This window comes from Artemia sp. Qi Xiang Cuo, chromosome 11 (assembly GCF_049724085.1).
Source record: "Artemia sp. Qi Xiang Cuo chromosome 11, ASM4972408v1, whole genome shotgun sequence".
Taxonomy (NCBI): Eukaryota; Metazoa; Arthropoda; class Branchiopoda; order Anostraca; family Artemiidae; genus Artemia; species Artemia sp. Qi Xiang Cuo.
Genome location: NC_142804.1, coordinates 68,600,956 through 68,627,633, shown reverse-complemented (window position 1 = coordinate 68,627,633; position 26,678 = coordinate 68,600,956). Strand labels below are relative to the sequence as shown.

General features: G+C 35.9%; 2 protein-coding genes across 5 annotated transcripts in view; both read right to left on the bottom strand.

The window, feature by feature from the left end:
* Nucleotides 1–26,678, bottom strand: part of LOC148947275 (vesicle-fusing ATPase 1-like) — a 324,795-nt gene that overhangs the window by 113,041 nt on the left and 185,076 nt on the right. The gene's annotated exons all lie outside the window — the stretch shown is intronic.
* Nucleotides 8,526–19,429, bottom strand: LOC148947276 (uncharacterized). Of its 4 annotated transcripts, none has more exons than XM_089096978.1 (2): nt 19,278–19,429; nt 8,526–9,558 (listed from the first exon to the last, which is right to left on the bottom strand). In XM_089096978.1, the coding sequence occupies exon 2, from the start codon at nt 9,460–9,462 to the stop codon at nt 8,839–8,841; it is 624 nt and encodes a 207-aa protein (XP_088953104.1). In that variant the 5' UTR covers nt 9,463–9,558; nt 19,278–19,429; the 3' UTR covers nt 8,526–8,838. The 4 variants fall into 4 exon arrangements, with proteins under 4 accessions (XP_088953104.1, XP_088953106.1, XP_088953107.1 ...); XM_089096980.1 differs by having other exon boundaries at nt 8,526–9,535; nt 19,278–19,355; XM_089096981.1 differs by having other exon boundaries at nt 8,526–9,535; nt 19,306–19,327.

Here is a 26,678-nt window from a genome sequence, read left to right as displayed (position 1 = left end):
CAAAAATAAAATAAAATAATCTATCAAGCGTGAAACTACCACAAATCAGAATCGATAAATAAATGAAGCCCAAAACGAAAAGAAATTACAATAAATAACCGATTCAAACTCAAAACGAGCAGAAATTAACATAAATAGGGCTCAAAACCCCTATACCATCTACAGGCCAGAACATAATTTGCACTTTACTAAAAATATAAATGTTTTTACTTTTATAACTTTAATAAATCAAATAATATTAACATTATGATTACTAAATATAAGTATTTGTATATTAAACTCACAATGCACTTTCATTTGTATTTTTTTCAGTAAAGTGCAAATTATGTTCTGGCCTTGGGAAGGCATCGGGGTTTTGAGCCCAACTCATGTTAATTTCTGCTCATTTTGAGTTTGAGTCGGTTATTTGTTGTAATTTCTGTTCGTTTTGGGTTTCATTTATTTATCGATGCTGATTTGTGGTAGTTCCACGCTTGGTAGAATATTTGATTTTATTTTTGCTTATTTTCGGTTTAATAGCGTTCTTTACTGTTCTTTGAAAAACTTAATTTGTGAGAAAAGTTTTTTTAATTAATTTCAGTTCGTTTTGAATTTACATAGTTTTTTCAGGGAAAAAGAAAAATTCCTTTAAATCTTTTCATTTTTTTTTAACTTTATAGTTTAGCCTACTATTTGTATGTTGGAGAAAATTTTCAGCAATTTTTAACAACATACACCCTTTTAAAATCTGGACACAAATAGTAGTGTTTAATTTAGTTGCATACCTCCTCTAGTTCACCTGAAATGGAAAAGTTGATACCATTTGCAAAAAAATCTGTTTACTTCCTTTGATAGCTTTGATACATTTACGCTATTTTGAATTGGTTAAGTTTTAAGAGCAGAATTAGCCCCGAAAGTTTGAACATAATACCCTCAGTCATTCTGGGCATACTGCTGAGATGCCTTATTGGGAATTAAATAAAAAAAACAAGTTTTTTTAAGTGAAAGTAAGGAGCGACATTAAAACTTAAAACGAACAGAAATTATCTCGTATATGAAAGGGACTGTCCCCTCTTCAGCATCTCGCTCTTTACGCTTAAATTTTTTATTTTTTTAAAAAATTAAGTTGTGATACAGAGTCAAACTTTTGCGTAAAGAGCGAGGCGTTGAGGAGGGACAGCCCCTTTCATATACGGAATAATTTCTGTTCGTTTTAATTTTTAATGTCGCTCCTTACTTTCAGTTTAAAAAAATTGCTTTTTTTTTATTTAATTTCTGATCGTTTTTTAGTTAATGCAGCTTTTATTTTGGCTCACCGTCATTGAATAAGTAAACAAAATTTGCATAAAAATTTTACTTTTCTTTTGCTAAATGGCTGTCTCTAAATTTGGTTCTGACGTAATTTACAAATTAACTTACGTAACCCTAGTCAATACCTTACTCTTTAAGCTAAAGTTCGAATTGTGTTCCAATTCTTTAAAAATGACCCCTTAATCACAAAGGCCGTTAATTAGAATAAATAGCTCTTATGAAAGTACTAAAAAATCTTTGGCTTAAAGAGCAAGGCATTGACTAGAAAGTGAACCCAATCATATAGCTAATATTTTTTGTTCGTTTTAAGTTTTGATGTTGCTCCTTACTTTCAGTTGAAAAACTTGTTTTTTTTATATTTAATTTCTGATTTTTGTTTTAAATAATGATGGGAAATCCGGCGCCCCCTTCATAGCCATGTCCCATCCCCCATGAAAACTTCCTTCATGAAAAGATCCTCCCACATACTCCCCGACCCATCCCCCCCCCCCCCGCCCAGAAAAAATCCCCCCTGAAAACAGCGGTATGCTTCCCAAGAACCAATACTATATGTTAACATTGGGTAAACTTCATAACTTTCAGCCCTCCCCCTGGGGGCTTCGAGGGCTTAAGTCATCCTAAAAGACATAGTTATCATATTTTCAACCATCCTGAACAAAATAGCTATTTCAAAATTTTGATCGGGTGACTTTGGGGAAAAAATGAGCGTGGGAGGGGGTCTAGTTGCCCTCCATTTTTTTGGTCACTTAAAAAAGGTACTATAACTTTTAATATTAATTCGATTGAGCCATACCCCGGTGTTCTAGGACCACTGGGTCGATACGATCACCCCTGGAAAAAAAACACGCATCCGTGATCTTTCTTCTGGCAAAAAATGGAAAATTCCACATTTTTGTAGATATGACCTTGAAACCTCTACAGCAGTGTTCTCTGATACGCTGAATATGATGGTGTGATTTTCATTAAGGATCTATAACTTTTAGGGGGTGTTTCCTCATTTTTTGAAAAATCAGCCAAATTTTGTCAGGCGCGTAACTTTTGATTGGTTAGATTAAATTTGGTAAAATTTATATATTTGAACTCAACAATAAAATACAATTCTTTTCATGTATCTATTGGTATGAAAATTCCGTTTTTTAGAGTTTCGGTTACCATTGAGCCAGGTCATTCCTTACTTACAGTTCGTTACCACGAACTGTTTGATTAGCATTAACATAGTGTATTTTGATTTAATCTTAAGGCTACATCTAGTTTTTAAGCATAATGGGCAAATGGGAGGGTGGGCGTGGGAGGGGGATTAGTTGCCCTCCAATCACTTTGGACAATTAAGAGGGGCATCACCCTTTCTATTTTCAATCGAATGAGCCCTTTTCGAAGTTCCTACGACAACTCCTTCGATACGAAGTGTCCTGGTCTAAACAAAAAAAAAATAATAATAATATGTTGTACCCATATCGATCTTTACTATAAAAATGCCAAGCCTTCCAATCACTTTCGACTATTAAAAAGGGCATGAGGCCTTTCAATTTCCAATCGAGTGAGCCCTTTTTGAGTTTTTACGACAAAGCTTTCTATAAACACCTTATATGCCCCAGGGCATAAATTACAACCCTTACCCTAAGAGCTGTGAGGGGAGTTGTCATCCTCAAAGACCTAATTTCCAGAACTTTCAACTAAGTTAAACAAAATTGCTATCTAAAAATTTTGATTTGATGTGTTTGGGGAAATGGTGGACGTGAGAGGAGCGCTAGTTGCTCTAAAATCACTTTCAACTATTAAAAAAGTCACTAGCCCTTTCCATTTCCAATCAAATGAGCCCTTTTTGAAGTTTCTACGACAACGCTTTCAATAAAACCTTATATGCCCCCAGGATATAACTTACAATCCTTGCCCTGAGGGCTGGGGAGTTGTCATCCTCAAAGACCTAATTTCCAGAACTTTAAACTACGTTGAACAAAATGATTATATGAAAATTATGATTGGACGTCTTTGGGAGAATGGTGGGCATGAGAGGGGGGTTAGTTACCCTCCAATCTCCTTTGACTATTAAAAGGGCACTAGCCCTCTCAATTTCCAATTGAATGAGCCCCTTTTGAAGTTTTTACGACAACGCTATCTATAAGAACCTTATCATCCTAAAATACCTAATTTCCAGAACTTTCAACTACATTAAACAAACTGGATATCTCAAAATTTTGATTGGATGTGTTTTGGGAAATGGTGGGCGTGAGACGGGGGTCAGTTGCCCTTCAATCACTTTCAACTATTAAAAAGGACAGTAGCCATTTTAATTTCCAATGGATGAGCATTTTTTGAAGTTTCTACAATATCGCTTTTTATAAAAACATTATATGCCCCCAGGGCATAACTTACAACCCTTGCCTTGAGGGCTGCGGGGGGGGGGAGGGGTTATCATCCTTAAAGACCTAATAAATTTCCAAAACCTGCAACTACGTTGAATAAATGGCTATCTAAAAATTTTGATTGTTTGTGTTTGGGGAGAAGGTGGGCGTGAGAGGGAGGTCAGTTGCAGATCACTCAGATCATTTTCGACTATTAAAAAGGGCACTAGCCCTTTTAATTTCCAATCGAATGATCCCTTTTTCAAGTTTCTATAAGATATCAATAAAATCCTTATATGCCCCAAGGGCATAACTTATAACCCTTGCCCTGAAGATTGTGGGGGAGTGTCCTGCCCAAAGGTATAATTTCCAGAACTTTCAACTGCAGGAAACAAAATGGCTATCTCGGAATTTTTATTGGATGTGTTTGGGGAAATGGTGGGTGTGGAAGAGGTGTTACTTGCCTTCAAATCAATTTCGACTATTAAAAAGGACACTAGCCATTTCAATATCCAATCGAATGAGCCCTTTATGAAGTTTCTACGACAACGCTTTTTATAAAAACCTTATATGCCCCCAGGGCATAACTTACAACCCTTGCCCTGAGGGCTGTGGGGGGAGGGGGGTTGTGATCCTCAAAGACCTAGTTTCCAGAACTTTCAACTGCGGTGAACAAAATGACTATCTCAAAATTTTAATTGGATGTTTTTGGGGGATTGGTGAGCGTGAGAGGGGGGTCAGTTGTCCTCCAATCACCTTTGAATATTAAAAAGGGCACTAGCCCTCTTGAATTTCCAATCGAATGAGCCTCTGAAGTTTCTACGACAACACTTTCAGTAAAAACCTTATGCGCCCCTGGGGCATAACTTACAACCCTTGCCCTGAGGGCTGTGGGGGAGTTTCCTCCTCAAAAACATAATTTCTATCCGGAAATCAACTACGCTGAACATAATGGCTATCTCAAAATTTTGATTGGATGTGTTTAGGGAAATGGTTGGTGTTGAAGGGGTGTTAGTTGCCTTCCAGTCACTTTCGACTATTAAAAATGGCCCAAGCCACTCCAATTTCCGATTGAAAGAGCCCTTTTCGAAGTTTCTACGACAACTTCTTCGATACGAAGTGCCCTAGTTTAAAGGAAAAAAATAATAAATGATACATTGTGTCAACACCGGTCTTATATGCCCCCAAGGCATAACTTAAAACCCTTGCCCTGAGGGCTGTGAGGGAGTGTGCTCCTCAAAAACATAATTTCTATCTGGAAATCAACTAAGCTGAAAAAAAATGACGATCTCAAAATTTTGATTGGATGTGTTTGGGGAAAAGGTGGGCGTGGAAGGGGTGTTAGTTGCCTTCCAATCACTTTCGACTATGAAAAAGGGCACTAGCCATTCCAATTTCCAATCGAATGAGCCCTTTTTCAAGTTTGTACGACAACTCCTTCGATACGAAGTGCCCTGATATGGAAGAAAACCAAAAACTAAAAATAAATAATACATTGTTCCAACATCCTTCTTTACTTAGGCACCGCGATTGCGCTGCCTATGATGTGTGTGATTATGTGATACGTACATAATGCGATACACTGATTTATAGATTAATCTAGAACGCGTCGGGTCTTAAGAATGCATATGGGGCACTAGCCGTAATTCTGTTTCGAGTAATTTCTGTTTGGAGTAATTTCTGTTAGTTTTAAGTTTGAGTTGGTTACTTATTGTAATTTCTGTTCTTTTGGGGGTTTCATTTATTTATTGATGGTGATATATGGTCGTTTTATACTAGAATTATTATCTGAATTTGTTTCTGCTCGTCTTCGGTTTATTATAGCTCTTTAATTTTCTTTGAAAAATTATTTTACGTGTTGCTAAATATCAAATGCTAAATATCAATCAAATATCAAGCATGCACTTTTTAAATCCTTGCATTATTATTATCCTTATTTCTATCACAACACTAGGGAAACAGTCAACAACCCTAGGGAAACAATTAGTGAAAATGCTTTATGTTTAATAGAGAGGAGGAGGGGCATGCACAAGAATTATTTGAGTGATGGATTATATGAAAACAACAGGATTGTAGAGAAAGTGGAGAAAGCATTAAAATGTGAATTAAGGAGGTGTGAAGTGGAGGCCATGGACAGAATTACCGATCTGGAGATCTGGAAGATGCAGCCAGACAGAATCATTATAAGATAATCTACTGGCATGTTATATATTTTGAGAGAATAGTCAACCTGCATTTGTCCCAGTTAAAGAAAGGGGGTAAGATAGGTAATACTTTTGCACTTAGAGATGCTGTAGATAAAGTTTTAAGAGACGAACACTGTGGTTTCAGAAAGAGTAGAGGATGCGTCGACCGAACATTCATTCTTAGATTAATAATTGAGAAGTGCCCGAGTCATCAAACACCCTTAGTCTTCTGTTTTATAGATTATGAGCAAGCGTTTGATTCAGCTGATAGAAGAGCTTTATCGAAGGTCCTATCCTTGTATGGTATACCAGACACTATGTACGAGAAAAACATTGCCGCGGATAAGGTAGGAAATGAGGTTAGTAGGATCATTTCTTCCCCGTTTACATGGATCATGTCGGTGGACTGTGTCCTAAGTGGCACGGCAAATGCAATGGAAGAACACGAAACAAAATGGGGAAGTGGGTTGTCCTCTGGTCTCTCTTGACTATTAAAAAGCGAACCAAAAACTTTCAATTTCCAATCGAATCAGCCCTCTCTGAAGTTTATACGAGCCTCCCTTCTATAAGAAACATATATGCCCCCAGGGCATAACTTACAACGCCTGCCCAAGGGCCCTGGTTTTTTTTTCGACCCGGAGTTCTTGCTATACGACCTTATATTTATTTTTAACCAATGACAATCCAAAAAATTTTATCAGGTGTATTTGGCAAAAAAAGAACATTGGGAGGGGGGGGGCTAGTTGCCAACAAATCACTTTCGACTCTTAACAAGGGCAATATAACTTCTGATTTTCAATTGAATGAACCCCCTCTGAAGTTTAAAAGAGGATCCATTCTATAAGAACCATATATGCCCTCAGGGTAGCATTTAAAACGCCTGCCCCCTGGTCCTGGGGGGTTTTGCCAACCAACCGACCCCCCAAATTTTGAGATAGCCATTTTGTTCAGCATGGTCGAAAATATAATAACAATGTCTTTTACGATGACTTAATCCCCTGGGGGGAGGGCTGAAAGTTATCAACTTTACCCAATGTTTACATATAGTATTGGTTATTGGGAAGTATACAGACTTCTGGTAGTGGAAGGGGGTCGGGGGTTATGTGGGAGGATCTTTCCATGGAGGAAATTTTCATGGGGGAAGACATATTGCTATGAAGGGGGCGCCGAATTTCCCAGCATTATTAAAAAAAACGATCAGAAATAAAATAAAAAGCAACAGGTTTTTCAACAGAAAGTAAGGAGCAAAACTTAAAACAAACAGAAATTATTATGTATATGATTTGGTTTGCCCCCTAGTCAATACCTCACTCTTTAAGCCAAAGATTTTTAGTACTTTCATAAGAGCTATTTATTCTAATTAACGGCCTTTGTGATTAAGAGGTCATTTTTAAAGAATTGGAACAAAATTCAAACTTTAGCATAAAGAGTGAAGTATTGACTAGGGGGCGAACCCCCTAATATACGTATTAAAAATATATGAATATAGAAGCTTGTTACGTGAGTTAATTCGTAAGTTACGTATATTTATTACTAATAAAAACGTTCGTAAATAAAATTAAACAATTTTCGAGAAAGCCATTTAACCAAATAAAAGTAAAATTAATATGCAGATGTTGTTTTAATTATTCATGTACGGTGAGCCAAAATCAAAACCTGTATTAATTCAAAAACGTTCAAAAATTAAATAAAAAAAAGAAAGTTTATTACTGAAAGTAAGGAGCGACTTAAAAACGAACAGAAATTATTCCGTATACGAAAGGGGCTTGCAGTCTCCATCGCCGAAGATCCTTAAACGGAGGTTTATGATCTTCCTCTTGTATACTCCTTCCGCTCCCTTGGTGAGTGTAAGTTAAAAAAAAACTGATTTATTTATCTATTTCCTTTTTTATGAAAATAATTAAATTTTCCGATGCGTGTAAACTCTTAAAGCTCACATAATAACATACTCCTTACCCCCAAGAAGCGGCCACTTCTTGAGGTGGCCGCTCAACTGATGTCAAATTGTTTAGAATAAATCTCTCCCTCTTACATTTTTACTTAAGCAAAAATTTAAGGTGTTTCAAAACAAAACTTTTTTTTTTATTTATTCACGGATCAAAAGCTTCATGCTGAGGGTTGCTGGATTGAAAATGACTAGGAACCGAAAAACTATCAAACTTAGTTTTGAGATTTTCACCATTTTTCAATGCCTAATTTCTAATAATAAAAATTCCTATATCCATATCGAAGAAACGCAATTAATGCAAAAAAAGATAAAACAGTCTATAAAGAATGCAATAAAGAACTTTCGACTCAAATAAAATTGGGAAATAACCAGATTACTAATATAAAATATATAGGTCAGATCTTATCAGTTATAGACGATCCAAAAAGCAATGAAGTCCCAAATGAAAGTCGTTATCAACGTCGGAGTTCAGCCACAATATTCATTTTATGTTCCTTAAGATTTTAAAATAATTAAAACTGGTTTTAATGTGTATATTCTAAATGGCAACCATAGACGGAGGAGAGCACCCTCCACCAAAGGCAAACATAGTATAATACATAAATGGATCGAATCCTTCCCCTCGTGAATTCTGATTACAAACCTAGAAGTTACTCTAAGAGAGATGAGAGACAGAGAGAGTGAGATCTTCCCACCTATGGGTGTTTCGTTTTTTTCCAGCTAGCACCAAAAGCCTAAAGAGGACTCCTAAACTGAGGCATTTGAAAAACCATTTATTTACCATAAAAATGAACTAGTATGGACGTACACAACAAAAAACTTTTAAACATATGTGCGTATGTATATTACAAATTGTTACGATACTTTTATTCACCGGTTAATAATTCAAAACTGAATCTTTAAACTGAATTAACTCTTAAAATTTCGAATGATGTTGTAAGACCTTTTTTTCGACATCTCTCCGACAAGAAATCTGCACTTCCAAATAAATCGTCAGTATCATCAAGTCCATAACTTGGATAAACTACTCGAACTAGGGTGATAATTAAGATTTTACATGGATTTTTGTTTATTATATTAACTTGTGCTTTTCTTTCGGGGTAATATGCCCACGCTGAGTTGAGCAAGGGTCTTCGAGCAGAAGCATAGCCTTTTGCTCACGAAGTGATCTGAGTCGACGCTCTGCCTCAATCCAAATTGGATCAAGACGCTGATTGAATGTCTCGTGAACAGACCTTAGAATTTTTACTTCTTCTTCCAAAACGTCACACCTTCTTTTTAGACAAGAGTTACTAATCGTCAGCATTTTTAGTTCATCTTCTTTAGCCTGAATTTTTTGTTTTGCTTTCTCACGTGAGCGTCTCACTGCAATATTGTTTCTCTCCCGACGCTTTCTATACTCTTCACTGTTTCTATCAACAATAGTTTTTAATTGAGGCTCAGTTTTCGCCTCATAAAAGCTTTCCCCTTCACTTCTTTTCAAACAAGATTTTTCCATTCCATTTTTCTGATGAAGAACTTGGTTTGACGGATGCTGAAATGGAACATATCCACATGAAACATTTCGCGAACTTTCAATAAAACCGTGAGCATGATGGTGGCTCTGATTGACGAAAGGCTCAGGGAACGTTAAGTCTAATAAGCTTTGCCAATCTGAAGACATTTCGGAACATCTTAAATTGTTTCCACTTCCCATGGTGATTCAAAATTTTTGCACCTTTGAGTTCCCGATCGAACTTAAAATATCCACTTTTAGCTTGGTCAATGCACTGAATGAAAAATCAGGTCACGTCTAAGATAAAACCATTACAATCAAATAGCCAATCGCCGGTAGACAGTTGAGATTAGAATGTTTAATAAGGAATTTTGATAAGGAAAGAACAGTTAAAAGGTCGTATATCCAGAAGCTACGTAACATGCTCTGATTAAAATGGTTTGAATTTTCGATTCGAATTATTTTGATGTATTGATCAGAAGTAAACAGCATATGCAAGGTGCTATGCACGAGCTATATCATAGTCATATTTGTCGATAAAAAAAAGCCTAGTTTTACGAATGGCGCTTTTTCCTTGATTTTAACGTCACACTTGTATTTCAGAAGCGAATAATTAAAATGAGAAGTAATTGATTTAAAAACATTGTATCAACACTAATTTGTTCCCAATTCTTCTATACTAATACTGTCTTCATAACTTCGGCAGATTCCTGTTACACACAGAAGAACAACGATCTTTTTTTAGTCCCAAAAATGATACCCCAACTCTTGACTTGATCGAAAAAACATTTTATGCTTGAAAGTTCAACAGTGTTCAACTCTGTTTTTTAGGTTTGTATTTTTTTTTTTTAATTTATTACGAACGGTAAGTTACGAAATACGCATGGTATATGAACCATTTCAGTAAATGGTTAATGTAATTACAATTTTCGTCAGCATTTTTAGTTCATCTTCTTTAGCCCGAATTTTTTGTTTTGCTTTCTCACGGGAGCGTCTCACTGCAATATTGTTTCTCGCGACGAAAATGGTAATTTCAGCAAAATACGTTATAAGAAATTACGAACGGTATACGTTACAGGCGTTATAGTCGTGTGTAATTTTGATTTTATCGATAAATACGACTATTATGCAATCCGGGCATTAGACTTATCCCGGTCAAAAATAATTCATCACAACCGTTAGTGACCTTAAGAACAAGTAGAATTAAGCGAAAACTACCAATAAAAATACAATAAAAAGTTGAAAAAAAATCCTGAAATATTAAACCTCAAAATGTCGTCGTGTTTTATGCAGTTAAAAATAGTTGTTTTTTTATAGTAATTTGTGCGTAGTTGTTTCAAAAAACAACGTCTTATTAGTTATTATTTTCATAAGTAGTCATTTTATGCAATAGTTCTACGGTTTTGTGGTATTAGCTAAAGAACACGCATAAACTGTCGCATTTTTGACACAGTTTCGCAATATGACCCTGCGTGAAAAGCGACCAAAATGGCAAAAACCAATCATCAGACACGTGGCAGCATCTCGTTAGAGGGAGGTGAATTAAAAGAAGGCGGCAAAAAGGCAAATTAAATGAAAAATGGGAGAAATTATAGGACAAACTATAAAAATCCCAAGAATTGAGGAGATAAGGGTCAGAAAGTCCCCCTTCTTGTATATATGTACCTGCCTCTCATACAGAATTGACGGGTTTCCTTGGACTATACTAGCCCAAGCAAATAGTTAGACAAATGGGAACCACAATACAGTCTCTGATATGTAGTGTATAAAGTTAAATTGAGCAGATTCATTTGGGTACTTAAGCAGAATTTTTTAGCGGGGGGGTGGGGGGCAAGAGAAAAAAAATATAATTTGAATAAAAAGTACTGAGAAGCTAAAGGAAATTTGGAATTTCAGAGGGGCCAGACCCCGAGGCCTTCCCTTTGCGTACATCACTGGATATATTTTGCATATAAGCCCCTTTTTATCAGACTATGAATTTGTGTATGTTCCAGAATAAAAAAAATCCTTTTTTTGTTACATTGATTTTGAATACCGTGAAAAACTGACTTCCTTATGTTTGGACTCTTGAAATCTAAATGTTGTCAAAGACCAGTACATATATATATATATATATATATATATATATATATATATATATATATATATATATATATATATGTGTGTGTGTGTGTATACGTATATATATATAAAATAAAAAAACTTCACATCAAACTATATGCGACTTGAAAACTTAAAAAAATACCATCAACTTAAAGGGAACTACTGCACCCAAAATCTCCCGCTTCAGGACACCCTAGACGATCAATCATTTTGATCAAAAGCTTCCTTCAATCAGTTGATTAATGCATGATTCACCATCTAGGAATCTGTTTGACGCTTGAATCAAGCGTTGACGGTGATCGATAGAAAGTTTGAATGACTCAATCGGTTCCTAGACGGTCAATCATGCTTTAATCAATTGATTGACGGAAGCTTTTGATCAAAATGATTGACCGTCTAGGGTGTCCTGCTAAAGTTATATCAGTACTTTAATAAAAGGAATAAACATTTTTAAACAGGTACATCTTTTATGATAGTGACTCAAAAACAAAAGTAGTCAATTAAGTTATATTTGCAATAACGAATAGTTTTCAATAGACTGCGTTAAATGGACCCCCTTCCCCCCCCCCATGTATGTGCTCTTGCAGAAACGTATTTCTAGTATTAAAGACCAGGAAAGTGACATCATATCAACCTGAAAATTCATTGTGCTGTGTTATTGTGCTGGGGTACGGTCCAAAACAGTATTTTCCAGTTCCTTCCTCGAATAGTGACATCTAGTTTCATCGGAAAAAAAAATTAAAGCTTGGTGAAGTGTTCCCACATACAACTCATCGCTCTAACGGAGTGACTTCTCATCAGCTCGGAATATATAAGATAGTAGTTGTCAAACGAAAAAACGAGCCTCGCGGGTTGTTTGGCTCGCTTTGCTCTGGCGGTACCACGGGCTTTTGCACCTCGTTTGTTATATGTTGCAAGCACATACACAGTGTATAAGTGGGGAAGGGGTAGAGAGAAGAACTCAAAAATATTTACCCACGCTTTTAAGAACAAATTAGTAGCCTCTCGTTGTTTCATCTGCACGTGTCTTCTTATGGTTATAAGGATTGATTTTCACGTAGGATGGCCGGCACAAATACGATTACAGTGGGAAGAGTCAAAAACCCATACAAACTAACTGGTTCTCTGGGGAACACTTCTAGCACGTCGTGAAGTAGAAAGAAGACTGAGAGCGTATCCTATGACACGTTGACTGGGAGGGGGGGGTACTTCATCTAATTTGAACAACTGTCGTTGCCAACATTTCTTACAGTGCAACCTTTCATTTGGTCCATAAATCCATCTTACGAAGCAAAACAATTTTCCAAATTAATGAATGGTCTTGTTCATTGGTTGTTGGGCGGTTTTTGAGTGAATATTATCAAAGGTCAAGTTTTCCTTTTGAGCCAATTTTCCAAGGGTAAGTCTTCCTTAGAGGTGACTTTTCTTGGGGACTCGTTACCCAGCACCGACTGAAAACGGTTAAACATTTAACTCGAGCAGTTTTAAGGCAACAGGTAAATTACAACACTTAAAATTACTAACCGGCTATTTTCGATACATGCTCAAAGGGTTTCAGCAAAGCTCAAGTTTATTTTTAGTACTGGGGATTGAGGGGGCAACAGCCCCCTCCCCATATATACAGTAATTTATATTTGTCTAATCTTAAAAGTCGCTCCTCGCCTTTAAAAGAAACAAAGATATTTATTTGTCCACTTTTTATTTTGTAACATTAGATAAAACAAATTTTAAATAAGATGTTTCCGGAGATAGATCTAGCAAAAATATGAGAGAAATAAGTTAAGTAGAAACAGGGGCATCAACCCAAGAAACCGTCGGAGAAATAGGGGGGGGGGGAAAGATACCTAGGTTAGGTTACGTATTTAATATATTCTATGCTTTACAAACCCCCCCTCCCCTAATGTGCAAATATATAGCCTAAATTTGTTTCATAAGTCTCTCCCGTTTGACTAGTTTCCTTAATAGAGTTTATAGCGGTGTGTACCATAAGCGCAACAGTATCGGACTTTTTCATTTCTAAAATAGTGATACAAAAACAGGTGCTTTTCAAAAACCGGGAAGGGGCAATTTTGATGTTTCTTCTTGTTTTTCCATTGAATATACATCGAAAAAGAAATTTTACAAAATCTAGTGGAGGAATTCCTCCTCTATTCATTGATGCTTCTTAGTAGACACACCTTTAAAGTGTGAATTACGCAGAAGTAAAAGAAGGCTTCTCAAAGTAAAAGAAATAGTAGTCATGCCAATCATTAGCATAAAAATTCTTAGAAACGGCAGTCGTGTGGTTAAGTAAGGCTAATTAATTCACTAACGAAAATTAAAAACTGCTTGAGTTCATTTACGTACTATAATTATAATTTTGAAGGTGTGTGGTTGCAATGATTAGAGCATATAAACAACTTTTTAACTCCAACCAGCAACATACCATGGGGGGGGGAGATCAGGCCCAGGTCTCCCTCAAATCTCAAGATAGTAACAACTTTCCAGTAATTTCTTACTTTCCCGTTTAGCTATCGCGCTTTTAATTTTCCAATTCCCCAGTAAAACAAAAATCCAGTAAAAGCATATATAGTAGCCTATATATTTTTAGCTTTTAATACAACTAAACAAAGGGGGAAAATACTTGGATGAATTCGAATATTCTTGAAATTCAAGACAAATTTACCCTTGCAAGTGCAAACAATGGATAGTTTGAAAATAATTTTTTTTTATATAAACAATATTGCCATTTAATTGTTAATTATCCCAAAGTAAATGCTCCAAGTGAACCACATACAGACAACCACTAAACAGTGGCGTAAATTGGGGAAGGAGGGGGGATGGGACCCTCTAGATTTTTAAAAATAACTTTGTGGGTATTTTCATAAAAAAAATAAACAATTTGCCCCCCAAAGATATTGAAAAATACATTTTGCTTTTTTTCCTAAATTACCGAGATTTGACGCCACTGCCACTAAAAAAAACTGCTGACAAATAATGATGGTTTATGGATAGCTTAGAATAAGAAACGCAAATAAGACATCAGTAGACTATTGGTGAAATGGTAGACCGCCAGAAACAGGTGTTTTATCTATCAATTATTATAGTTTATGATATTTTTCTTCCTTTCTTTCGTGCAAGAAATACAATAAAACTTGGAATGAAAAAAGTGTAAAAAAAAAACGGTACTGGTGCATTATCCGGGCCCACAGCTATAAAATGTATCAAGGAAACCAGTCACGAAACCCGTCAAACGGGCTATTTGCAAGAGACCGCTATACATAAATGATTGCAAAGCGTTGTTTCTCAATGAATTACAATATTTAAACGATTGTTTTTGGGGTTTAGGGGGGGGGGGAGGTACCTAGGTTAGGTTAAGTTACGTATTTAATATATGCTATGCTTTACCCCCCACCCCCCTAATGTGCAAATATATGGCAAAATTTGTTTCTTAACTATTATATATTCATCCTATTTTATTTTATTAGCATTCCAAACTTGACTTCTTCGCGGTGCCCGCATAATGCACCAGTACCCAATAAACTACACTAGTAATGGAATTTCGTGGTATTTCAGATAATCAGTAGAAGTTTATCAAATTGTCACAAAAGAATGAACAACTAAAAACAATTAAGTTTTCACATTGACTACACCTGAAGGTTAATACTAAAGATTGAAAAAAGGCAAAGGTTTACACAAATGGCTAGGAGAGCTTAATCTCTCATCACTACTCTTGAACACAGTTGGTGGAAATAAAAGGCAGATATAGAGCAAAATCTCAGGGGGGGGGAGAAGGGGATAATGTGACAAGGGCATCAATAATTGACCAAATTGACAAGTTTATTTTAAAAAAGGGCAAAAAAGAAGACCACAAGTGAGGGCACTAGATAATCTTGGGGGGGGGGGCACGCTCCCTGGATCTGCCCCTGGTGGAAACTCGCTTTTATGACAAACGACCTGAAGAATTTTTACTAGATTTTTTTACTAAAATTTTTTCGGTAAAAAATTTTACCGAAGTTTTGGGTTTTCTTCTAATAAAGTGGAAGGAACCAACATAATTTTAATAATTTAAAGACATATTAATGCTTAATAAAGATGACCATCAACAATAGGAGGATGTGTCCATCCAAAGATTCAAAACTGACCAACAATCAATTGCGTGCTACTTTGCCTTGGCGTCATAACGTCGTGCAATAAATCAACACCATCATATCAGTTAAAAGATGCGCTAATTCTTACTAAGGATATCCATCGCTCACTCAGAGGATATTAAAAACCCCTTTGGGAGTGGCGAGACGAATTATTTCATGCCTATCAACATGTTAAGGATATACACGGGGGAGAGGGCCTTAGTGTTTGGAACCCCCGATCAGAAAATATTTAATTTATAACAGATTTTGGTACTTTCCAATTTTATTGGCACTTACAAAAAGTCAAGTTTGGTTAATGCTAATGAAATAAAATAAAATAGGATGTATATATAATAGTTTATAAACAAATTTGGGCTATATATTATCATATTATGGGGAGGGGGTAAAGCATTGCAAATATTAAATACGTAACCTAACCTAACCTAGGTACCCTTTTTCTCCCCCTAAACCCCAAAAAACAACAATTTAAATATTGTAAATGCAATGAGAAACCACGCTCTTCGATCAACTTAGATAAAAATATCCCCTTATAATATAAGCGGGTAAATATAAGCTTAAATATAGCCAAGGGCTATATACAAATTAAGAAAAATCATTTGTGGGATTCTTATTTTATAATATGCAACAAATTTAAACTAATCAAATCTTCATATTTCTTTCCCTTTCATCGATATTTTGAATCAAAAATAACAATATAATTATTTTTCTTTCTTTCATTTTTTTAGTGTTTGAAAAATTCACCATCAAATGTTTGAAATTCTGGAACCATCTTTTTTTAGTTCGTCAGGAAAATAACCGATAAAGGAATATTCTGGAATATCAAATATATCGAAAATGTATGGCATACCGCAAATATTTCAAACACACATAAACAGCGAAGAAATAAACGGAAGGATAACAACTATATTGGTGCCCCCCCCCCCAAGTAAGTTCTAGAAGGACCAAAACCAGATAGTCTTAGGCATAAAACTTCTATACATTTACAATAGACAGTTGAGAACCCTTTTGGAAACCCCATTTGGTAATTCAAAACTGGCCGAAATCAATATGGACTTGAAACTTGACTATTGACTCCTTTTATCTCATTTTACGGAAGGTAAACATTTAAATAGGCTAGGCTATAATTTGTAATTGTAGTTGGGCATGGTCGAATTATGGCTACAAATATATGGTATGATAATGTAGAATGTAGCCTAGCCACGCAGGGCAGCGGCGGATTTGAGGGGGGGCGACAGGGGCGCCCCCTAACATAGGCTACAGTAGTGTAATTTACTTAATTAACGCAATATTGCGTTGATTAAACTTGCTTCTAACGCAAGTTTATCGGATCAACCTCTTTTGCACCCCCCCCCCCCCAAAAAAAAAACAACAACAAATAACCTGCCCCTGATGCAGGGGGCAATTGAAAATTACAGTATGTTCAAAATTCTCCGTGTAATACGCCATTCTTTGCTTTTCACGAAGCTTTGCCTCCTCCTCAAAATAAACAAAAGCATGCATACTTTTGGGCGTAGCTATGAGTAATCAAGATAACATCGAGTTATCTTGATTACTGTTTATCTTGTTCTGCTGTTTTACAAACACAGACAGATATAAATTACAAATACTCTGATTTTTTTTAAAGCGGATCTATTGTCTTTCGTAAAAATCAGTGCATGTCTGTTCAAGGATGTACCCAGGGGGAGGCCTAGCCCCTCCCCCTTCCCAAAATTTTCTTGATTTCTCAATACTTCTTATTCAAATTGCCAATATATATATATATATATATATATATATATATATATATATATATATATATATATATAGGCTATATATATATATATATATTTGAAAAATTCAAATTTTTCTCAGAATGTGGGGCTGAGCTTAGGCAACGAATAGGTAGGCTACTATTTGAAAGATAAAGATGGCTTTTAACGTTTATTTGCCTGATATTTCAAGCAAGTCTATGGTCCTATGTCAATTCTAAATTCTTGTTCAACTTTTTTTAGACCGTAAGCGGGCGTGCCTTCTTTGCCTCTCATTACAGGCAATCTAACGGTCTTATGTCAACTTTAAATTGTTGGTCAGCATGCCTGAGACTCTAGGCAGGCATGCCTTTCCAAAAACAAACAAACAAGTATGTGTCCAATAAGAGATTCATGCATACTCCTGCCATTTACCCGTGCCCCAGCCAAAAACGCAAACGATTAAAAGATCAATTCATTGATCTTCATCAATTCATTTCCCAATAATTGATTTGACAATCAATTTTTTTTTTTTTAACTTGTTTGTTTTTTTTACAACAGAGTCAAGGACGTGCATAGGATTTTTGACACTGTTGTATTATCTGTAACACACGCGAGAAGTGAAGTTTGGTTAATGTTAATGAAATAAAACAAAATAGGATAAAAATATAATAGTTTAGAAATAAATTTCGGCTATGTATTTGCACATCAGAGGGGTAGGGGTAAAGCATAGCGTATATTAAATGCGTAACCTAACCTAGGTACCTTTTTTTGCCCCTAAATCCCCCCCAAAAAAGGTTTAAATATTGTAAACGCAGTGATAAATCACTGTTTGCAATCCTCAGCATAGGAATTGTCCGTTGATATATATATATATATATATATATATATATATATATATATATATATATATATATATATATATATATATATATATATATAATAAGGTGCGCAACTGAAAATCTACACGAAATCAGTTGTTATTAAATTTAATGTTTAATGATAATTAATGTTATTAAAAAAATTTAATGGTACTGGTGCATTATGCGGGCACCGCGAGGAAGTCAAGTTTGGTTAATGCAAACGAAATAAAAAAATAAGATGAATATATAATAGTTTAGAAACAAATTTGGGCTATATATTTGTACATTAGGGGGGGGGGAGGGGCGGATAAAGCATAGCATATATTAAATATGTAACCTAACCTAACCTAGGTACCTTTCCCCCCTCTAAACCCCAAAAAACGATCGTTTAAATATTGTAACTCATTGAGAAACAACGCTTTGCAATCATTTATCTATAGCGGTCTCTTGCAAATAGCCCGTTTGACGGGTTTCGTGACTGGTTTCCTTGATACAGTTTATAGCAGTGGACCCGCATAATGCACCAGTAACAATTTAATTAATGTCATTAAATTTAATGAAACGTAGCCTACACATCTTAGTAAATTTTTCGTTGTTCATATTATTGACTTATGAATAAAGTAAACATACCACTCGATGCCTTTTATTATGCTATTTCCGAATATAATAATCATTTTTGTCGGAAATGAATTTTACCCCACCCCTATATATACCAATTTAGGGTAGCCTATATATTTGCACATTAGAGGGGACGGGGGGAAAGTTTAAACTTATCTCTCATTTAAATCAGAAATAAAATTTACCCCCCCCCCCCCTAATGTGCCCTGAAAAGGTATATATAGGGGTAAGGGTAAAATTTATTTCCGACAAAATTGATTATTATATTTGGAAATAGCATAAAAAAAGGCATCAAGTGATATGCTTACTTTATTCGTAAGTCAATAATATGAACAACGAAAAATTTACTTCCATCTTAATCTTTCTTTCATTATGGAATATAGTTTCTAAATCTAGCCTATACTACAGAAAAACGAGCAAAATTTCATATATAATAGCTTAACATGGAATATTTTAAATCAACGTTAGTGATTGTGACCATTCAAAATACGCTATTCTTAATAAATTCAATCTCAAACACATGTCTATATTAAATGCTGTTTTGTGACGATGGCTATTTGATTGTAAATTCTTACATAGCGAAAAAAAAAATCCACTATCAACAATTCATAAGTCAGCACATTCCGATTTTCTTTGATATTCTCTCCATAACACTTGAATTACAACTAAATTACTTTAAGCTCACCTATCTTGGAGCCAGGAGAGCTCAGGTAAAGGCTCTCCATAAAACAGGTTTCCGTTTTCCCATTGGTCAACTCAAAGACCATCTCAGGAGATTATAATAAAAAAAGATGTATTTTAAAGAAGTAAAAAGTTTTCCTGCTCAATGATCAGGTGATAAAATAACTTAAGAATCATTTTGACAACAGGACGGTCTCCTTATTAAAAGTTGTTTTTGAATAAATGAAGGAGTAGCCTTGGAAACGTCAGAATTTGTAAATAAAAGTAGAAGAGAATCACTGCTTAAGTTTAAAAGTGGAACTGACACACAAATACTATTACCAAAATTCATGGCATTGAAAATGAGGATACGCATACCTGCACATAGAAGAAGGGGGTCTGGCAAAATTCTGGTTGCTGGTTGGAACCAGCATTTTTAAATATCTATTGAAGGCAAACACGGACGCAAAAATTTAAATCAGGGGGAAATGGCCCAAGGGTATTAAGAAATAGGGGCTTATGAAGAAGTATAGGTAGCACTTAGCAGGCTAAATTAAGATAGGGAAGTCATAAAAATTTTGCGAGGACACACGTTCCTGGTTGTGGGTGTCCTGAAATTTTGGATGATATCTCCAAGGAGCGAGCTTCGTCAAGCACCTTCAAAAATCCCCCTGTCTCAAGGACATAAATCGGGGAGGAGGATAGAGGGGATTCCCTCCCTCCTCTCCTCGCCCCCGAAAAAATCTTAAAAACGCACTTTTTGTGATCTCATTTAAAATTCGGAAAAGCTCTTACACCTATATTTTGAAAAATAATCTCTCCTGAAGCTTCACTAAAAAAAAGAAATCGAAAAAAATCTTTCTCTCTATATATTCTTGTGACTATTAACCACTGGTCCCCCATCCAAGTAAAGCATGATTATTTATCAATGCATTGACTTAGAGGTATTATAGAGAGGTAGGAGTGAGTTTGAGAGAACTGCCTCATTGGCGCTTTACTGAAAACTATATGTGTCATGAACAGTCTCGGAGAGACCTAATAAAATTAAACTGAAGATGTGATAAACAATGTTATTAATTACTAAAAGCTAATCAGCTCAAGATTTTATTTCACTGCAATTTTATTTTATTTTCAATGTACAAAAGAAAATAACTGTAGTATAATTCGTATTCAAGCGCCAATGACGCATTAGGCTTTTAGACTTTTACAGTTAGGGAAAGGGGCAGTAGCCAAACCCTTGTTTGTGGTACAAACTATATGCGTCTTGGAAATAACTATTAAATTAAAGTGAACATATGCCAGCTTTGCCACTCACCCAGACTATCTGTCTTGGCCTTTTCTCCGATTAATTAAAAAAACTTTTTCCATAAAATAAGTTTTTCAAAGAAAAGTAAAGAACTCTATTAAACAAAAAATGAGCAAAAATAAAATCAAATAATCTAATGTTAATGCTACTCATGTAGTTTTCAGTTTGACTCGGTTATTTATTGTAATTTCTGTTCGTTTTGGGTTTCATTTATTTATCAATGCTGATTTATGGTAGTTTCACGCATGGTAGATTATATGATTTTAATTTTGCTCATTTTTGTTTAATGGAGTTCTTTACTTTTCTTTCAAAAACCTATTTTGTGGAAAAAGTTTTTTTAATTAATTTCTGTTCGTTTTATATTGACATACTCTTTTCAGGGAAAAAGAAAATAATACTTTAAATCTTTTTGTTTTTAAGACTTTATAGCTTGGCCTGCTATTTGTAGGCTGGAGAAAAATTTTCCTCGATTTTTAACAACATACACTCTCTTGTAAATCTGGACACAAATAGTACTGTTTAATTTGGTTTCATACCTCCTCTAGCTGACCTGAAATGGAAAACTTGATACCATTCACAAAAAAATCTGTTTACTTTCTTTGATAGCTCGGATACACTTACGCTATTTTGATTTGGTTAAATTTTAAGAGCAGAAGTAGCCACAAAAGTTTGAACATAATACCCTCAGTCCTTATTGGGATACTGCTGAGATGCCTTACTGGGAATTAGCAATATCACAGTGCATTTTGATTTAATCTTAAGGCAACATTAGGTTTTTAAACATAATGGGCAAATGGGAGGGTGGGAGTGGAAGGGGGATTAGTTGCACTCCAATCATTTTCGACTATTAAAAAGGGCATCAGCCTTTTCTGTTTTCAATCGAATGAGCCCTTTTCGAAGTTCCCACGACAACTACTTCGTTACAAAGTGCATTGGTCTAAACAACAACAATAACAAACAAAATATGACTATTCACTTTCGACTATAAAAAGGGCACTAGCCCTTTCAATTTCCAATCGAATGGGCCATTTTTCAAGTTTCTACAACAAAGATTTCAATAAAAACATTATATGCCCCCAGGGCATAACTTATAAACCTTGCCCTGAGGGTTGTGGGGGAGTGTCCTCCTCAAAAACATATTTTCTATCCGGAAATCAACTACGCTGAACAAAATGGCTATCTCAAAATTTTTATTATATTTGTTTGGGGGAATGATGGGCGTGGGGGGGGGGGCTAGTTGCCCTCTAATCACTTTCAACTATTAAAAAGGGCACTAGCCCTTTGAATTTCCAATCGAATGAATTTTTTTGAAGTTTCTACGACAACGCTTTTTATAAAAACCTTATATGCCCCCAGTGCATAACTTAAAACCCTTGCCCTGAGAGCTTTGTGGGAGTTTCCTCCTCAAAAACATATTTTATATCTGGAAATCAAATACGCTGAAAAAATAGCTATCTCAAAAGTTTGATTGGAGGTGTTTGGGGGAATAATGGGCGTGGGGGGGGGTAGTTGCCCTCCAATCACTTTCGACTATTAAGAAGGGCACTAGCCCTTTGAATTTCAAATCGAATGAGCCTTTTTTGAAGTTTCTGAGACAACGCCTTCTATATAGAAACCTTATATGCCCCCAAAAGCATAACTTAAAACCCTTGCCCTGAGGGTTGTGGGGGAGTGTCCTCCTCAAAAACATATTTTTTTTATCTGGAAATCAACTACGCTGAACAAAATGGCTATCTCAAAACTTTGAATGGATGTGTTTGGGGGAATGATGGGCGTGGTGGGGGGGCTAGTTGCCCTCCAATCACTTTCGACTATTAAAAAGGGAACTAGCCCTTTGAATTTCCAATCGAATGAGCCTTTTTTGAAGTTTCTACGACAACGCTTTCTATTAAAAACTTATATGCCCCCAGGGCATAACTTAAAACCCTTGCCCTGAGGGTTGTGGGGGAGTGTCCTCCTCAAAAATATATTTTATATTTGGGAATCAACTACGCTAAGCAAAAATGCTATCTAAAAATTTTGATTGAATGTGTTTGGGGGAATGATGGGTGTAGGGGGGGGCTAGTTGCCCTCCAATCACTTTCGACTATTAAAAAACGCAGTAGCCCTTTGAATTTCCAATCGAATGAGCCTGTTTTGAAGTTTCTACGACAACTCCTTCTATAAAAACCTTATATGCCCCCAGGGCATAACTTAAAACCCTTTCCCTGAGGGTTTTGGGAGAGTGTCCTCCTCAAAAAAGTATTATCTCTTTGGAAATCAACTACGCTGAACAAAATGGCTATCTAAAATTTTTGATTTGATGTGTTTCGGGGAATGATGGGTGTAGGGGGGGGGGCTAGTTGCCCTCAAACCACTTTTGACGATTAAAAAGGGCACTAGCCCTTAGAACCTTCAATCGAATGACCCTTTTTTAAAGTTTCTACGACAACGCCTTCTATACAAATCTTGAATTCCCCCCTGGAAATACTTAAAATCTTTTCCCTAATGGCTGTGGAGGATTTTCCTCTTTAAAATGATATTTTCTATTTGGAAATCGACTACGCTGAACAAAATGGCTATCTCAAAATTTTGATAGGATGTGTTTGAGGGAATGATGGGCGTGGGGGGGGCCAGTTGCCCTCCAATCACTTTCGACTATTAAAAAGGGCACTAGCCTTTTGAATTTCCAATCGAATGAGCCTCTTTGAAGTTTCTACGACAACGCCTTCTATAAAAACCTTATATGCCCCCAGGGCATAACTTAAAACCCTTGCCCTGAGAGCTTCGGGGGAGTATCCTCCTCAAAAACATATTTTCTATCTGGAAATCAACTACGCTGAACAAAATGGCTATCTCAAAATTTTGATTGGATGTGTTTGGGAGAATGATGGGCTTTTTCGTGGGGGGTTAGTTGTCCTCCAATCACTTTTGACTATTAAAAAGGGCACTATCCCTTAGAATTTTCAATCAAAGGAGCCTTTTTTGAAGTTTCTACGGCAACACCTTCTATAAAAACCTTATATCCCCCCAGGGCTTAACTTAAAACCCTTGCCCCGAGGGTTGTAGGGGAGTGTCCTCCTCATAAATATATTTTTTATCTGGAAATCAACTAAGCTGAACAATATGGCTATCTAAAGATTTTGATTGAATGTGTTAGGGGGAATGATGGGTGTAGGGGGGGGGGCTAGTTGCCCTCCAATGACTTTCAACTATTAAATAGGGCACTAGCCCTTTGAATTTCCAATTAAATGAGCCTTTTTTGAAGTTTCTACGACAACACTTTCTGTAAAAACCTTACATGCCCCAAGGGAATAGCTTACTACCCTTACTCAAAGGGTTGTTGTGGAAGGCCCTCCACAAAACCACTATTTATATCGATAAATACACACTTCGCAAAAAATGGGATTAATCAAATCTTCGATGTTATACTTTTGGAGAAAGGGGGGGCGTGGGGGGGGGCTACTTGTCCTACAATTCCTTTCGACTATTAAAAATGGCACTAGGCCTTTGAGTTTTCAATCGAATGAGCCCGTTTTGAAGTTTCTACGACAACGCCTTCTATAAAAACCTTATTTGCCCCCAGGGCATAACTTAAAACCCTTGCCCTGAGGGTTTTGGGGGAGTTTCCTCCTCAAAAAAATAAGTTCTATTGAGAAATCGACTACGCTGAACAAAATGGCTATCTAAAAATTTTGATTTGATGTGTTTCGGGGAATGATGGGTGTGTGGGGGGGGCTAGTTGCCCTCCAACCACTTTCGACTATTAAAAAGGGCACTAGCCCTTTGAGTTTCCAATCGAATGAGCCTGTTTTGAAGTTTCTACGACAACACCTTCTATAAAACCTTATATGCCCCCAGGGCATAACTTAAAACTCTTTCCCAGAGGGTTGTGGGGGAGTGTCCTCCTCACAATCATATTTTCTATCTAGAAATCGAATACGCTGAAAAAAATGGCTATATCAACTTTTTTATTGATTATGTTTGGAGGATGAATGGATTGGGAGGGGGGGCGCGAGTTGCCCGTGAATAACTTTTTAATACTAAAAAGGGCACTAGAAATCTCAATTTCCAATCGAATGAGCCCCTTTCGAAGTTTCTACGACGACCCCTTCCATATGAAGTGCCCTGCTTTAAAGGAAAAAATAATAAATGATACATTGTGCCAGCAACGTTTTTACATGCCCTCAGGGCATAACTTAAAACCCTTACCCCAAGGTTTGTGGGGGAGTGTCCTCCTCAAAAACATATTTTCTATCTAGTAATCAACTATACTGAACAAAATGACTATCTCAAAATTTAGATTGGAGGTGTTTGGGGAAACAATGGGCGTGGTAGGGGGAGGGGGCCTACTTCTCACCAATCACTTTCATCTATTTAAAATGGTACTATTCACTCCAATTGCCAATCGAATGAGTCAATTTCGTATTTCAAATGGTAACTGTTTTGATACAATGCGCCCTGGTATGGAGGATAAAACAAAATAATACATTGTGCCCACATCGTTCTCTACTTAGGCAGCACGATCGCGCTGCCTATGATTAGCCATGGCTTGATGGCAACTTGTTTTTAATTAAATGTCAATCCTAAAACACGGTAGTCCGCCTGAGACTCTAAACAGGCAAGCCTAGTAAGCTTAGGTCACTTGTTCGCCTGTGAGTACAAGCAAACTTAGTCTCCCCTTATGCATACAAGTCTAGTCGACATTGTCCGTCATTAGTCGACCCAAAAATCTCGATCATCTGCTAGTTCTATATTTTTGTTTATTTTAACCATGATTTGATTATTCAGTTTCAGTTTTACTCGTTGAAACATTTATTTATTCATATATATTAGTACCTTCTGTATGATTGTTTGCTATGAGTGTTATTTAATTTCTGTTCGTTTTGTGTTTCATTTATTTTTTTTAATAGCAATTTCTCTTCGTTTTGAGTTTGAATTATTATAGGAATTTTTTTTCTGCTGGTCATAAAGAATGTTTTGGAGGAGTGTTTGTGAGTGAATGCTGGTTAATTGAGCGAATGGCTGAGAGGAACGCATGTGCTATTAAACAGTTGTGTAAGTTTCTTCGTTTAGGGATTAAACATAGGGAATCATGTTTGAGGGGATAGATTGTTACGGTTTTTAGGATCTGAGTTTTATTATGATTGGTGTTTGTTGGTTAAAATGTTGAACCTTGGTGTGTTTCTTTTTTGTCGTTTTGTTGTTTTTTTTTCTTTTTTGATTTTTATTATCTAAAGTTGTATTTTGTTCCTGAGCTTTGTTTGTAGACTATGGCCCACAGGCTTTTTGCAATAAATCTTATCTTATCTAAATTTTAATATGGCCATTACTTTTCTTTGAATAAACTTCTTTTTCGGAAAGTTTTTATTTTAACTGATTCTCAATAAAAGCTTTACCCGTTCCTTATATACTTAGAATGAAGTTATATCTCGGTGTATAGTTATTTTCATTTCACTGGTCATCTCATCGAACCTTAAAACTTTAGTTCTACTCAACATTTTTGTCGATTTACGTTTTGTAGGGGCAAGAGAAGCGGAAGCCGGAAGGAGTTTCAGATTTTTTTATTATGTATTATTACGAGTAAGGGTTCATTAGTGGCTTTTTTCGGGGCGGGGGGTCCCAAACATGCTGTTATGAGTCGGGACTGATTTTGAAACCAAGCAGTAATGTTTATTTTTGTTTTGTTACCATTATACGCAAAATTAATTGTTGTATTTTTTTAAGCACTTCGTTAACCATTAATAACAATAATAAAAAAGAAGTAACTCTCTGGATGATAGAATAATGGCAAAATACGGAGGAGTTATGTTCAGTAAACATTTCTCGCACATGGAAACTGAGGAAGAAGCGGAAAAAACGTGTCCTAAAAGAAACGTGTCCTGTGTTTTCCGTTTCTTTCTTTCATAGCCTGGATCTATGTAAACTGCGACATGGGTTTATTTAAGATTTATAAGAACAAAGAGCATCGCATATTATGATGTACCATGCTTTTCTGTCTAATCAAGAAAATTTTAAATGCGATAATTAA

Bases quoted from the DNA above. Each gene is read 5' to 3' on its own strand.
- LOC148947276 (XM_089096978.1), bottom strand. From the start codon at position 9,462: ATGGGAAGTGGAAACAATTTAAGATGTTCCGAAATGTCTTCAGATTGG.